This window comes from Gobio gobio (assembly GCF_949357685.1).
Source record: "Gobio gobio genome assembly, chromosome: 18".
NCBI classification, from domain to species: Eukaryota; Metazoa; Chordata; class Actinopteri; order Cypriniformes; family Gobionidae; genus Gobio; species Gobio gobio.
Genome location: NC_137111.1, coordinates 39,489,187 through 39,503,399, shown reverse-complemented (window position 1 = coordinate 39,503,399; position 14,213 = coordinate 39,489,187). Strand labels below are relative to the sequence as shown.

At 36.0% G+C, this 14,213-nt stretch overlaps 2 protein-coding genes and 1 long non-coding RNA gene across 9 annotated transcripts in view; all 3 read left to right on the top strand.

The window, feature by feature from the left end:
* Nucleotides 1-3,823, top strand: part of anxa11a (annexin A11a) — a 33,567-nt gene extending 29,744 nt beyond the window's left edge. For both annotated transcript variants that reach the window (XM_079842722.1, XM_079842723.1), the window contains exons 14-15: nt 833-955; nt 1,060-3,823. In XM_079842722.1, coding sequence (XP_079698848.1) covers nt 833-955; nt 1,060-1,119 — 183 coding nt within the window. In that variant the 3' untranslated portion in view covers nt 1,120-3,823. The remainder of the gene's footprint in view (nt 1-832; nt 956-1,059) is intronic.
* LOC307142142 overlaps nt 1-14,213 on the top strand; it is a 576,947-nt gene that overhangs the window by 214,324 nt on the left and 348,410 nt on the right. The gene's annotated exons all lie outside the window — the stretch shown is intronic.
* The window catches only part of dlg5a (discs, large homolog 5a), an 87,947-nt gene continuing 83,118 nt past the window's right edge, over nt 9,385-14,213 (top strand). For all 6 annotated transcript variants that reach the window (XR_013818430.1, XR_013818431.1, XR_013818432.1 and 3 more), the window contains exon 1: nt 9,385-9,813. Coding sequence is in view for 3 of the 6 variants with exons in the window: in XM_079842695.1 (XP_079698821.1) it covers nt 9,516-9,813 (298 nt within the window). In the remaining 3 variants the exon portion in view is untranslated. The remainder of the gene's footprint in view (nt 9,814-14,213) is intronic.

Below are 14,213 nucleotides of genomic sequence, written 5' to 3'. Positions count from 1 at the left end.
TAGAACAAAATATTCTGGCCTTGAAAGTTTTGTGAAAATTATCAAAAAAGCTGTCTGGCAACTTCTTTTTTTTTTTTTTTTAAACATGCTGGAGGGGAAAGAGTTAAAGTACACTAAGTTTAAACTTTAAACTTTAAACATTAAACTTTTGTTGTATCCGGTCGGCAAAACTCCGAACACATCTTCCTTTCTTAAGAATGACTTCAGTGCTGTTCTTTGTTCTTTTCTCAAAAAAGCTTAACTCCAAGTCTTCCAGAGTCACGGCCAAAGCCGATTCGAAAGACCGCTGTTCACCAGCTTCTTTGTTTACAAGTAGCACGCGGAACCGCCGCAACTCTGCGTTATGTTAAGCCCGCCCGCCGACTCTATACACGATGTGATTTGCCTGACCAGAGTTTGGTTTTTCCAGCTCGCACTCCAACGGAGAGTTGCTAGACGACCCTGGCTGCAAATTACATTAGTTACCGCTAGGGTGCGTCTAGATTTCTAGGCTATATTTCCATATTAATAAAAACAAACATTAAAGGTGTAGTCCACCCAAAAATATTTCTTTCTCAAGCTACTTTTTGTAATGTCTTTTTGATTTTTTTACACAATAATGACATCAAATTTGTTATTACTCAGCTAAATTTGATGTGCGATTAATTATTTAATCGCCACATTGTGTAATTAATTAGATTAAAATGTTTAATAGCTTGACAGCCCTAATATATATATTTAGTTTTTTTTTAGATTGAACACTGGTTATAACTATGCGGTACTTGGATTCTGATTTGATGAAAGGTGGAAGTGGAACACACTCAAAAACTAAGAATCAGTTTCTGTTTCACAGGGAGCAGGAACCAAGGATCGCACTTTGATTCGCATCATGGTGACCCGCTCTGAGGTGGACCTGGTGGACATTCGTCAGGCATACATGAAGAATTATGGGAAATCTCTATACACAGCCATATCTGTGAGTGCCTGTGCAGCCACCCCTCAAACTATGCTTCACATGTTTTGAGAAGTGAAAATGTCAGATCCATACAAATTTGTAATCAAACTAATCTGCATTTCTAGGGAGACACCTCAGGGGATTATAAGAAAATACTGCTGAAGCTCTGTGGTGGAAGCGATTAGAGGCTACAGATGATCACGACACTCAGAGGACATGAAGCCACGCCACAATTTCTACACATCTTATGCATTACTCTAATTTGCACTCTATTACATACTTGCATGTTTTACTGTACTCAATGCAAAGGCACTAGTGTGCATATATGCTGCATGTTATATTTCATGCTGTTTTAGTACTATATCTTTATTTTTACAAGTAGAAAGCTATATCTTTACGTGCCTTCTATGCTGAAAGCAGTGGCTTAGCGAATGATTGTTTATATCAGAAAGAGTGCACGTGTTATGATGCATTTGTTTCCTCCAAGTATGACTTGTTTTCTAGAAAATTCTGGATTAAGTTTTGTGCATACATCTGAATGCCAAATTAGTCTTTACACATGTATGTATTTTAAGTAATGCATAATATTCTGGGGAAAATGTGCCATAAATGTTAGTTTTCGTCATCATGTTCAGCATTATTAAATGAACATTTTCTAGTAAAGAAATTTATATTTACTGCATCATATGCATAATGCATAATCTGTTGGGTTTTTTTTTTTTTTACTATGAACACTTTTGTTTTTGTTGTAGCTGTTATGATTGCCGACCACCTCCCTATTGAGGCAAAAAAGAGAAAATGATGGTGCTGTCTTTGTGTTTCTCATTTGTTTACTCTGTACACAGAAATGCTAAGTAAATCCTGCCTGAAAGAGATTATAACTCAAGCGTTCAACTCAAATTAACTTGGTATTTCTTCAACAGCCCCCTTGGTATATCAGTGCTGACTTCTGAAGCTAATTCAACTGTAACCTCAAAACACTGATAAATATTAATATACGCCTTCATATAATTAGTCCTAATAGATCAGGCATGACAAGGATTACAATAAACAGAAGCTAGGGGACGTCATGTCTAAAGTGACATTACCTTGGCAAAAGTGATCATGATCATAATTAGACCTGAATATCAGGATCAAACCTTTAATTAAATGACATGATGAAAAAAAATATATATATATTTTATAGGGTATTTAGTCCTATGAAATAATATAGTCAATGGGGCCCATAAACTGTTATGTGTGTGTAGTTCACACAAAACCTGCTTTACACAAAATAAGATATTTTGAACAATGTCGGAAACCAAACAGTTGATATGTCACACTGGCTTCCATAGTATTTCCCATAATGTGGAAGTCAATGGGGACCATCACCTGTTTGGTTACCCATATTCTTAAAAATAAATTTTGTGTAGAATTTTTTGGAACAACTTGAGGGTGTATAGTAGCCTAATGAAGACAGCATTTTCATTTTTGGCTGAACTATCTCTTTAAGGACAAAGAAGTAGCCAAGTAAGCTGAATATTTCGTATATCCTGTTACTATTTATGTCACTTGTACTTAACCGTGTTTAACAAAGATTTTAATAGCTAAGGAGGTTCTTGGCTCACTGTGAGTGAATCATAGGATACATCCATCATTTGTAGCTCACTTTCCCCGTCCCGCAGTGCAGGCTGAGTCTGAAGTGTCACAGCTTCCAAATCAACTCAAATATAATGCCATCCAACAGCCTGTTCATTTCTTCATATCAAGGGTAAACTGCTGAGAACGGGAAGTTACACGAGCGTTATTTAGTTAGACAAGTTCATGGAGAACGCAAGATGGCGGGGACATTTTTTAATCATTCCCAGAACTATCCAGTGGACTCTTATTATGTAATGTATAGTCATATACGTTCGTTTTCGTTAAATAATAGTGTTTTCTCATACATCTAAATATCTTGGATGGGTGGATATAAATAATGAAATATTTGAGAATTAATATTACGGTGGTGACTGGTGAGCTTCCATGCATCTTTTGAAAGGACCACTAGAGGGCAGACTTGCCCTGTCCATTTCAAATACAACGATGAAGGATGGGGAAAATGAAAATAAAGGGTATTATTTATTTAAAAAAAACGCGAAAATCGTGTGATTTCTTTCACTTTTTATTCTAACATTTTTCCTCTGGAATTTGATTGCTTTATTTTATTTATTTATTTTAGAAACAGCCTAATTGCGTGCGTGTGTGTGTGTGTGTGTGTCTCAGACAGTTTTTCAGCATTTAGGTCATATATAAAATGAAAATTAAAAACTTTGGTCCTGATTATTCAGGGCTTACAAATACCAGAAAATAAGGCTTCACTAAGAGCAATCAACTTCATATCTAACCATTGGATAAGATAAAAAACAAACATCTGTTCATACACATTAATCCTCCCTTTTTTTTTGACCTTAATCTTTTATTGTGTTTTCCCTCTGCATGCTATTTACAGGAAATACTCACATGCCTGGACAGAATTAACTATAAATAACTCCGTCATAGTTATTTCAGTCTTTACAACATCAGTCTGTCACAACAACTGTTTTATGTGTCAGTCATATGAGTTTTTCTTTAATTATTCAGAATGCAGTCAAAGAGCTAATGTTTTTTATCAGTCTTTTTAACATGATTCCCGGTTGAGGAGAAGTGTATACAGGCATGGCTGTTGTTGATTATAGTGGGGTCAGTGCCTTGACAACACTCATTTCTACTTCACGTGGGAGTGCTGTGTATAGCTTCAATTTAGAACAACCAATTTGCAGTGTCACAAGGTTCCTCAGATGGGAGTAACCTACCCTGCTTTGCTGTGGTTATTTCCTAGTCCTGCTAGTTCTGTCAGCCGCTTTTAACGCCACAATAAAATCAAAATGGAAAATTGTTGTTGTTTTTAATGGAATATTGCAGCATTTATCAGACTCTGAGTGTTTTTTTGTACACATTTTTTATCCATGTGCCCTCGTAAAAAAGGGTGCAATGGGGCTAAAGTGAAATAATAATAATAATTCCATGAATATTTAAATGTTGCATTTCATTTAGATTTGTACTGTACTGTATGGGAATACTAATATTTTATGTTTTAAAGGCTATTACAATAATGAAAATATGACATGCTTTTGGTGAGTTTCAAATGTAATAATTTTCTCATAATGTAAAAATAGTTCAAGATTTTATTACATTTTGAGAAAATTATTACATCATGAAAATTTTATTATAATAATTTAATACTTAATAATTACATTATGTGCAGTTATTACACTATGAGTTGCTACAAATATTCCCATAGTCTATAACTGCAGAAAAAAAGTTTCTAATTGAACACTGATGGAGCAACAGATTCTGTGTGAAAATAAAGTGGTTTATTTTGTTTAAAAATCTTTTAAATGTATGAGGTGGCGAGGGAGGCCTTTTACCCCACACCAGCATGGGGCAAAAGGCAAAAATTATTTATACAAATGCTTTAGCTAAAATAATATGTTTTTAAAATTGTCTAAGTTAACCCTTGAACGCATACCTCGGGTCTTTAGTGACCCCGGATGTCATTCACTACCCTCCTCCTCATTCATTTTTTAAAGTTAGACATGAACATGAAGTATTCCTCAATCGATTCATTATAAACAATATAACAAGAAAAAAATAATACAATTATAAAAAAAGAATGCCTGTTTTCCCATTCATTTTTGTAAAACAAAACGCGTCAAGGTGTGTAACAGTGTAAGTATATTTTCTGCATAACATTAATTCAATCTTCGATGACTGAATAAGTGCAGTTCACCTTTATTCTACAAGGTGGCAATGTCTGATACACAATGCTGAAGTGACATTTCACTCATAGTTACTGCAGGCAGAAAACAAAAGAATAGGAAGTATCATCAGCAAAACTCGAAGTGGCTCAGCGATTTACTGCTGTAACGATTCACCAGTGTGAGTGCCCCTGATCACCACCTGAGGGCACTCCACCCTGGACTGTCACTCCATCAAGGACCACATTTCCCATAATGCTTTGCCCGGACTCATCATCACTCATTGTTTACACCTGTCCCTCATTACACACCCTGTATACGCCTGGTTATCTCATGCTGCGTCCCAATTCGCATACTATCCGTACTAAATAGTATTCGAAAAAAGAATTAGTATGTCCCAAATTGTAGTATGTTGAAAAGAGTATTCCAAAGATTCCCGGATGGTCTTCTATTTCTGGTCAGAATTCGAAGTGCAGATTGATGAGCACTCTAACGGCTGATATTGCCCACAACCCATTGCGAAATGGACGAGGATTCGATTAGAACTACAAACGCGGATAAAAAGTGTTAAAAAAAACTACAAACATGACGGTTATACGAGTCGGACGGTTAAGTAGAGAGGGTTAGATAAAGGGGTTTGAGTGAACAATTATCAGTATTTAACCTGACGAAAAGATATTTATTCAATATTATCCACATTATATTTCACCTGCAGCAGCATTGAGAACTTTTGTAATGATACGTTTGGCCATTAACTTTTAAATGCATCATTAGGCTATATTTAAACTGCAAACACATGAGGGAAGTCTCTGCATTAAAGACCCACGAATGGCAGATCAACGAGCTACTACATTTATCTCCGATACGGTAGGAAATCAAATTGAATGTGGAGGATTTTAACTGTGACAATGATTGACAGGGCAGTTTAAACGGTGACGGGATGCACGTAACTAAGCGACTGAGTCCGTTAAAGATGACGACAAAGTATGTACTTTTTCTTCCCAAAAAGAGTACATACTTTTAGGACGTAGTATAAGTAGGCGAATTGGGACGCAGCACATGTCATTCTTTGCGAAGTCTTGTTTGTTGTAATGCATTTCTGAGCATTTTCCCTGGTTTCTTGTCTCTTGGTTTTAGATTACTTGCCTGTTCTGTGGATTACCCTTTTGCCTGTCTTGATTGTCGGTTTGGACTGCTTGCATGTGTATGACCTTTTGCCAGTTTCTTGACTACGATTGTGGATTATCCTTTAATAAAGCTGTGTTTGGATTCTCAGCCTTTGTGTCTCAGAGCAGTATAACTGCAGAGCAAGTACTGTGCGCAATCAAATATAGTGACAAAGTCACTTGATGCTGGATCTGGTGAGGAAGCTGTCAGTGATCAGTATATTGATTTTGAAGATGTTGAAAGAATATGTTTTGAGAATATGTTTGAGATGGCAAATATGAGCCAGATGCTGAATGTACTAGGAAATGAGCTCTGACAAGGACCGTGATGATAGTATAAAACATCTATTCAAACTGAACCCGTCCAAGCTCCAAAAGGTAGCAAACTGTGCTTTATTTGATTCTTCTGCACTTGAGTTTTGTATCATCGCGAAAGGTAGAGAGCTCTCTCCGTGTTAGATATAGATCCAGGTCGCTAAAGACCCGAATATGTAATAAAGATTGGCAAAACATTTGTGCATTTAAGGGTTAATACTTGTTCAAAACAATCACTTTAGCAAAGTTTGCACTATTTTCTGTTTATTTTCATAAATGAAAGAATTCATATTTGTTCAATAAATGTACTGTCATTAAAATATATGAATATAAAATATTATTTTAAAAAGTAAAAATTCTGAAAGCTTTCTTTTTGAAGGAGATCCCATAATAATTTCAGATTACAGTAGTAACAATAAATTATATTCTATTATATGATTAATATCTTTATATATATATATATATATATATATATATATATATATATATATATATATATATATATATATATATATATATATATATATATATATATATATATATATATATATATATATATATATATATATATATATATATATATATATATATATATATATATATATATATATATATATAGATATATATATATATATATAGATATATATATATATATATATATATATGATGGTTATATGGTGATTATATCGGTGGACACCCAACTTAACAAATGATATTTTCTGTATCTAACCATGTCATGTCTACAAATGGAAAAGTCAGCTGTTTATTATCATGATAATTATTGTGCCTTTAGACTTTTATCACAAATACCATACTTGTACATATTCCTCCGTTATTGAAAAACTGTTGCTTGATAAGAAGACTTTTGTCTCAAAATATATTCAATACTTTTAGTGATACTCATTTGCTGCTTAAATCTACAACATTTAAAAAAAAAAGGATCAGACAAATTTCCACGTGCATCTTGAAAAGCAGATGTTTTTGAAAGTGCTGAGGTAAGATTTTGTGCCATCTATAGGTTTTAGAGGAAATGAAATCAAAGGAACCTTTTACCCCGCGGTGCCTTAAGCCCCGTTGTACCCAACCTTTTTGGCTTTATAGGAGGACAGTATGGATCAGACTGGAAAACCAGGGGTGGAAAGAAAGGAACTGGACCTCATTAGCTCATTGTGTTTGCATGTGTCAGACAAGCATCCTTTGCTTGTTAGATACTGTCCAATAAAATGACTCAATCTGTTTTATTCCCATCGTTGGGTGTTTGAGATATAGGCTAACTGATAACTGACCGGACACTTACTAATCATCTTTTCGTTACCATGTAAAAAAGCCAGCTGTGTGGCCTCTTATAGCCTGTGAACTCCACGTAACCTTAATTCTTCATCCATAAAGCGGTCTGAGCTGCTGCTAATGATGTAAGTCATCTAATGAAGATGTGTAAACACTCTTTCAGCTCCCACTGTTGCTGGCTTTTAGCATCTTTGAGCATCAAGGATGGATGTTCCACAAAGCCATAAATCAGAAGTGTAATGCTGCTCATATGGCTGATATTAAATAAACAGTGAGAGTAGAAGATAAATCACAGAAATCATTTTACACATGCTATCCAGAGGAAAATCAACAATGTGGAGTTTGGGGTTTGTTCATGTAATATAAATCTCAGAAAATGTATTATTTACTGTATTTTCCAGTACAGATTTATACAAAATCTTAAATCAAGATACTTGAAAAGGAAAATGATCAAAGGAGGAGATCAAACTATCCAAATTAATTTAGAGTTAAAAAGTATTTCTGTGGGATAAGAACAAATTATCTTGTTTTCCCTTTGAATTAACTTTAATTGTTTTACAGATTTTTTTCTTGTTTAAGCATAAACTCACTAAATTCTGAAACAAACAAGACATTCATATCTCGAGTCATTTTGCTTCACAAATTGTACATGTTTGTACTGGACAGATTTTTTTTATTGCAGTTTATGTCACGCTTTATTTTACAGTTGGCCCTACTCTATATTTACATATGTTCTATGAAGAACATGAACTTGTGTTTTTGTGTGTGTGTGTGTGTGTGTGGAGCTGCTTGTAATTATCCACTATTGTTGTTACTATTATTATTATTAGTAGTAGTAGTATATTTAGCTAAACAAGAAGGACATAAAATAAGGTGTAACTTTTTCTATAAAACTTATTCACCTGTGTCACTCTAATAAAGACTGTCCATTTAATAAAATGACAGACAATATATGAATATATGAAAGAACAAAGAGGATATTTTATTCTAGCAAACATTGGTTTTAATTATCTTACACTCGTTTTCTTGCTGTTACAATGACTACATTTATGGTACTGTTAGTGATCTATTCATAGTACTGCTTTGAGGCTTGAAAATCTTTTTAGATTAGAAACCATTTTCCACATTCACATTTTTAAATGTATTTTTTATGTAAATATCAAATGAAACAACAACATATTCAAGGCATTCACGTGGTTAAGCGTAAAAAGCATTTAATCACACACACGCACGCACACACACACACCCCTCAAGTATCCAATGAGCACCAGTGACTACGTTTCTGTAGCATACCCAGTTGCCTTGTTTTAGAAGTAGGCCTATTTATTTATGTATTTAAATATTAGTATTCTAGTCTAGTAACTAGAAGTCACATTTATTAAAAATCAGAGGCAAACAGTCAGCCGTGTTCAGCACATGTTCCAGCGTAAAACCCGCTTGCACTTGTTATGTCATGATGCATCGTCTTCATAACCGTGTAAGCTTTTTTTGCCCGAAATTTTGAACAGTAGTGCACGCCCATTGGAGAAAACCAGGTGTGTCTCAGAGAAATCCCCGCCCACTTTACCAAATATGGACATTGCACGGGAGGTTGATTGACAGCAGGCAGCAGCTGCTGAGATACCGAGTCATGGCGGAGCGTACAGTTTGAGTAGGGAACGCAAGAAGAGTTGCGTTACTTTTGCACACACTTGAGTCCGCACAGTGCAAAATAAATGGCCAGGAAGAAACTATAAACGCGGACGAACATGCTCTCCTCGGAAGCGCAGGGAAAAACAGACGAAGTTCCCTCGCGTAAGTGATCCGGAGAAATGTCTCGCTGTTTAGTGCAGTCAACAGCCTCAGGCAACAAACATGGCTTCTGTGCCTTTCTGCTGTTTGTAATGAAAACCCGCTTGATTAAGCCATCGCATCTCATGGCGCCGTGGCTCAAATCCTACAAGTGAGCGGATAGAAAGAAGTTGCTGCTGCATTCATCGGGTTTGCGTGAGGGGGATCGGGTCTACGGCGATAGCGCGGAGCTAGCTAGTTAGCTAGGGAACTGTAAGAACTGCAATGGAGCCCAAGCACAAAGAGTTACTACACCAGTACCACCAGAACTTACTGGAGTCCATCACGGATGCGGACCGGCTGATAGAGCTGCTGAGTAAATCGGGAAGCCTCAGCGAGCAGGAAGCCTTCGAGCTGGACCAAAACTGCTCCTCAAGCGCCGAGAAAGTGGACCAGCTCCTGAAGATGCTCATGAACAAGCAGAGCGACCATTTCCTGGAGCTCTGTGTGGCCCTGGAGAAGACCTACCCTCACCTGTACTCTGCCCTCTTCTCCAACGGCGGAGGACCAGCAGATCACTCTGGTAAGATGCGCTGTGCATGATGTGCATCACATCACTGATGTTTGGTGGTCTAACTTACTTCTAGATGGATGTGAAAGTCTTGGCTGCAGTTGTCAATGAGTCTTACATCCAATTGGAGTATTTACTGTGTTGCTGCACAACATCTGCATCTGTATTTACATGCAACATAACATGTTTTTGCATTTGCAATGCATAGATGATGAGGTCATGGTCTTTATTATTGTGCAGTCGAGGTTTGTGGGTTCGGTTCAATAGTAAAGTGCTGGGATTGCACTCTGGCAGGAAGGATGGCGGATTGGGAGGTGAACACTCGGATGCACATCATAAATCAAGCAAGTTGCAACACAGATCAGATGCAGTCTTTCTTCCTTATAGGTGGATGGGAAAGTCCTTGCTCAGATTGACCATGAGTTGTAAATGCAATTGGAGGTTGCGCTTTATTTTAAGGTGGCTTTGTTACAGTGTAATTATACATTTAAGTACTGAGTAATATTAATGAACTACTTGTTCTTACTGTAAGGTTAGGGTTAGGTTTGGTTTAGGGATTAGTTGCATGTAATTATGCATAATTTATAGTTATTACTACAGTAACTTCATGTAGCAAGGACATGTCAAATAATCTGATTGCTGTAGAATTCGTGTTTGCGCGTAACATAATAACATATCTTCACATTAGCATAGATGAAGTCATGTTTTTGATTTATTGTGACGTGGATGTCAATGTGATGAAATGATGTTGCAGGATGGTTTCAGTTATTTTTAGCTTTGGATCAATAGTAAAGCACTGGAATTGACCAGTCTGGCAAGACAAATAGCAGTTTGGGAGGTGAACATGTCCATCATGCTTGAGTGCGCGCATGTAGAGCTGATGTATGACTTATTTTAGATAAATATATGAGATACAGTAGCAGTTGACAGGATTGTTTTTTCCTTTTTGGATAGAGATAAGTGTATTGAACTTATTTATTTAGAAACTGTTCATTTGTGTGCCACATAGGCACCTTGAAGAATCTTTAACAACATCCGTGGAACCTTTCCAGGTTCTGTATAATTGAAGTTGTTCTTATGCAGAAAAAGAGGGTTCTTTTAAGAGCTACTGCTCACTGAAAGGTTTGTTGCGAAGACTTCCGTTTGGAACCTTTATTTTTAAGACATATTTGCATTTGCATCGTATCTAAGAGGTTTATGAATTCAGTATTTTGCAGCGGATGTTTCAGCGCAATGGTGTTATAACATAAAGGTGTTGCATGATGATTTTAGTGTTGGATCGACGATAAACAGTTGGGATTGACCAGACCACCAGGGTGGAACAGACTTCTTCGTCAGGTTGAAACGTGGTGTTACAGATGAGGATGAAAGTACTATTGTATCGATTGACCGACCCTGAATGCAAAGATCACACTAGGGTTTCTCAGTCAATGCTCCACGTCTTCAAGCTATTATCAGTGATCAGAGAGAGGCATCATGGGTAACTGAAATAAGGATTTTCCCCCGGATTAGCCCATGGAGATATGCTTCTGTTTCTCTGCTGCTCATGACATGGGTCATATCATTTCCATTTTAATTTTGTGTGCATCCCTGACGCAAGTCTATGGAAATGGCTATGGGCTGACTTGTTTCCATGGAAACACACTTGCCAGAGTACCATGGCAAATCGATTTGAACATACATGTGCTGTGTTCGTAGACCTGTAAAAATGGATCTGGAGTCTTAAAAATGGTTTGAAATGATTGTAATGGATCAGATTTTGAAATTATAAAGTTGGAGATATGTGAGCTTAATGACATCTTTATTGGTACATCGTGTCCTTGAGGATGAGTGTGGGATCATGAACTTCCACTAAGGTTGTCAAACGTACCGGTACCAGTCGGTACAAAAAAAAAAAAAAAAAGTTAACGGTACCAGAATTTCTGCAGTGCTGGTAGTACCGGGTTTATTCGGTACTCACTGATAGACGCTGCTTTCAAACGCCCTCGCTCATTTTTGTTTGAGTGCTCTCCGAGTGTGAAACGTATCTATTTACAGTGTGTTTTTACAAGCGTTGAGCAGTAGCCAATCACAATCATATTTGTTAAGAACGTGAACGCACCACTAAAAACACATAGAATCCATGTGAATCAATATAACCCACAAAGTCTAGACGATGTAAATAAGAGATTCATTGTACAATTAAGACAGCTTTTTTATTATAATTGTTAAAATGTATAGTTTTTGCAGTAGTGCATAAAAGAGCTTGTGCTTTAGAGATTGACAGCCTTAGTGATTATAAAGGAAAGTTTTTTTTTTCTGGCTTTCTGTTTATTAACCATTCACAATCTTAATACAAGGTTAGCTTTTTGTGCTGCTAAAGCCTTGTTTATACTCGACGTGTCCGCAAGAGCGCGAGGGTGCGCGCGGCAAAAATGACGTCAACGAATCTAGCCGAGCATGACATCTCATCACACCGGCACCCAGTTTGCACATATAAATTAGGAGCTTATATTTACAAAATGAGTCTACAAAAGCAGAAATAAGCCCTTTTAAATAACGATCCATGTTTAATTAAAAAAAAAAATCACGAAACGAAATAAAAATGTTTAGTGAAATTAGGAAATATTTAAGAGATCGTTAATTTAGTTGTATACATCTGTACATACATTTTTTTCTCATGTCACAAGTAATATCAAGGTTTACTGAGTTTTACACAATTCCTTTGTAGTGTGGTTTTTGGTGAAGTGTACTAAAATAAATATCACCTGAGTACATTAGCCCACTTCTTCTTTATGCTCTTTCCTGGTGGTTTATAAAACAATTACTCCGAGTCGCCCTCTGTCGTTTCAAAGAATAGCACAACGGCGAACGTGTAAAGTATAAACACCTCGTCCGTTTGGGGAGGAGCGCGTGCAGTCAGCGGAGGCTCGCGCTGCGGAGCCAGGCGAAAGTATAAACAAGGCTTAACACTGCAAAGTTTCTGGTTTGACAACCGTTTTTTGATGGTTGATTGAATCGGAAACTGGGATGATTGACCGTGATAACCAATAGATGAGACAACTGATTTTTAAAAAAAGTACTTAGGCCTACTTAGGGGTGTGCGATAATGACAACAAAATTATATCTCAATATTTTCAGGGATTTTCTCGATAACGATAATTAGACAATATTTAGCTGAGTGTGTTATTTTGCCGGTACCGTGGCAAGTCATGGACGGCTGACTCCTAAAGTTTTTGATATTCTTCATATTCTGTGTGGTGGTCAGTTCACAGTAGTGACAGAAATTATTTTTTCCAATATATAATATATAATATATATATATATATATATCCAATATATAATATATAATATATATATTATATATATAATATTTTCAATATATTTTTTTGATTCTTGGCATTTTTACCTTTGTAAATAATTTTTTTTTAATCAAACTTAATTATTTATATCCGTCTTTTGTCAAAATCATAAATGTAATCAAATTTAATTATAATAAATAATAAGACACAATAGGGCTGTTACCAATCAAATTAAATAAGTAGCAACAAAATTCATCTTTGCAAAGGAGAAACACAGAAGCTGCATCTGAAATGGCATTTAGTTGCATTTACACTGTTTAATGCAGCTCAGCGGTGACCAATGAATAACCTGCAGTTACAAATGCAGAAATAATTATGCACGTAAAACGTACTTCTGCCTACGACGTCTACTGTGACCTTTACAATGTTATTGCGCAATCCTTGGCACTTTGCAGAGCAGGGCAAGATGAGCAATTTAGGTTACAAATGATATTTTTTTGAAAATGACCGTTTTGCTATAGATGAGACCCTATTTCTCGTCTGGGGTTGCACAGAGCCTCAGAAGCTCTTCGCAGGCCTTTTGAAACTGCATTGATTTGGACCTTCAACATTTTGGTTGCCATGGAAGTCTATGATGGAGAGAAAAATCCTGGAATGTTTTCCTCAAAAAATTGATTTTCGACTGAAGAAAAGAAATGAACATCTTAGATGAGATGGGGGTGAGTAAAATATCAGGACATTTTGTAGTGAACTAATCCCTTAAGGATGAGAGCATTTCACACAACCTGTCCATGTTGCCTTTAGGGATGCACTATATATGTATAATACAACCATTCAAACGTTTTTTTTTGTCAGTATAAGATTTCCTTTAAAAAAAAAGAAAGCAAAAGAAACAGAAATTAATAGTTTCATAGTTAAAGAAGATTTCAATGGCAAACAAACGTTGTTCTTTTGACCTTTCTATATATTAAAGAATTCTGAGGAAAATAAAATGTATGGTTTCCTCAAAAATATTTACCATCTTCAACATTGATGATAAAAAATAGTTTTTAAGCAAAAAAAAATCAGCATATCTGAATGATTTCTGAAGGATGATGCTAACAAACTCTGCTTTACCATCACAGGAATAAA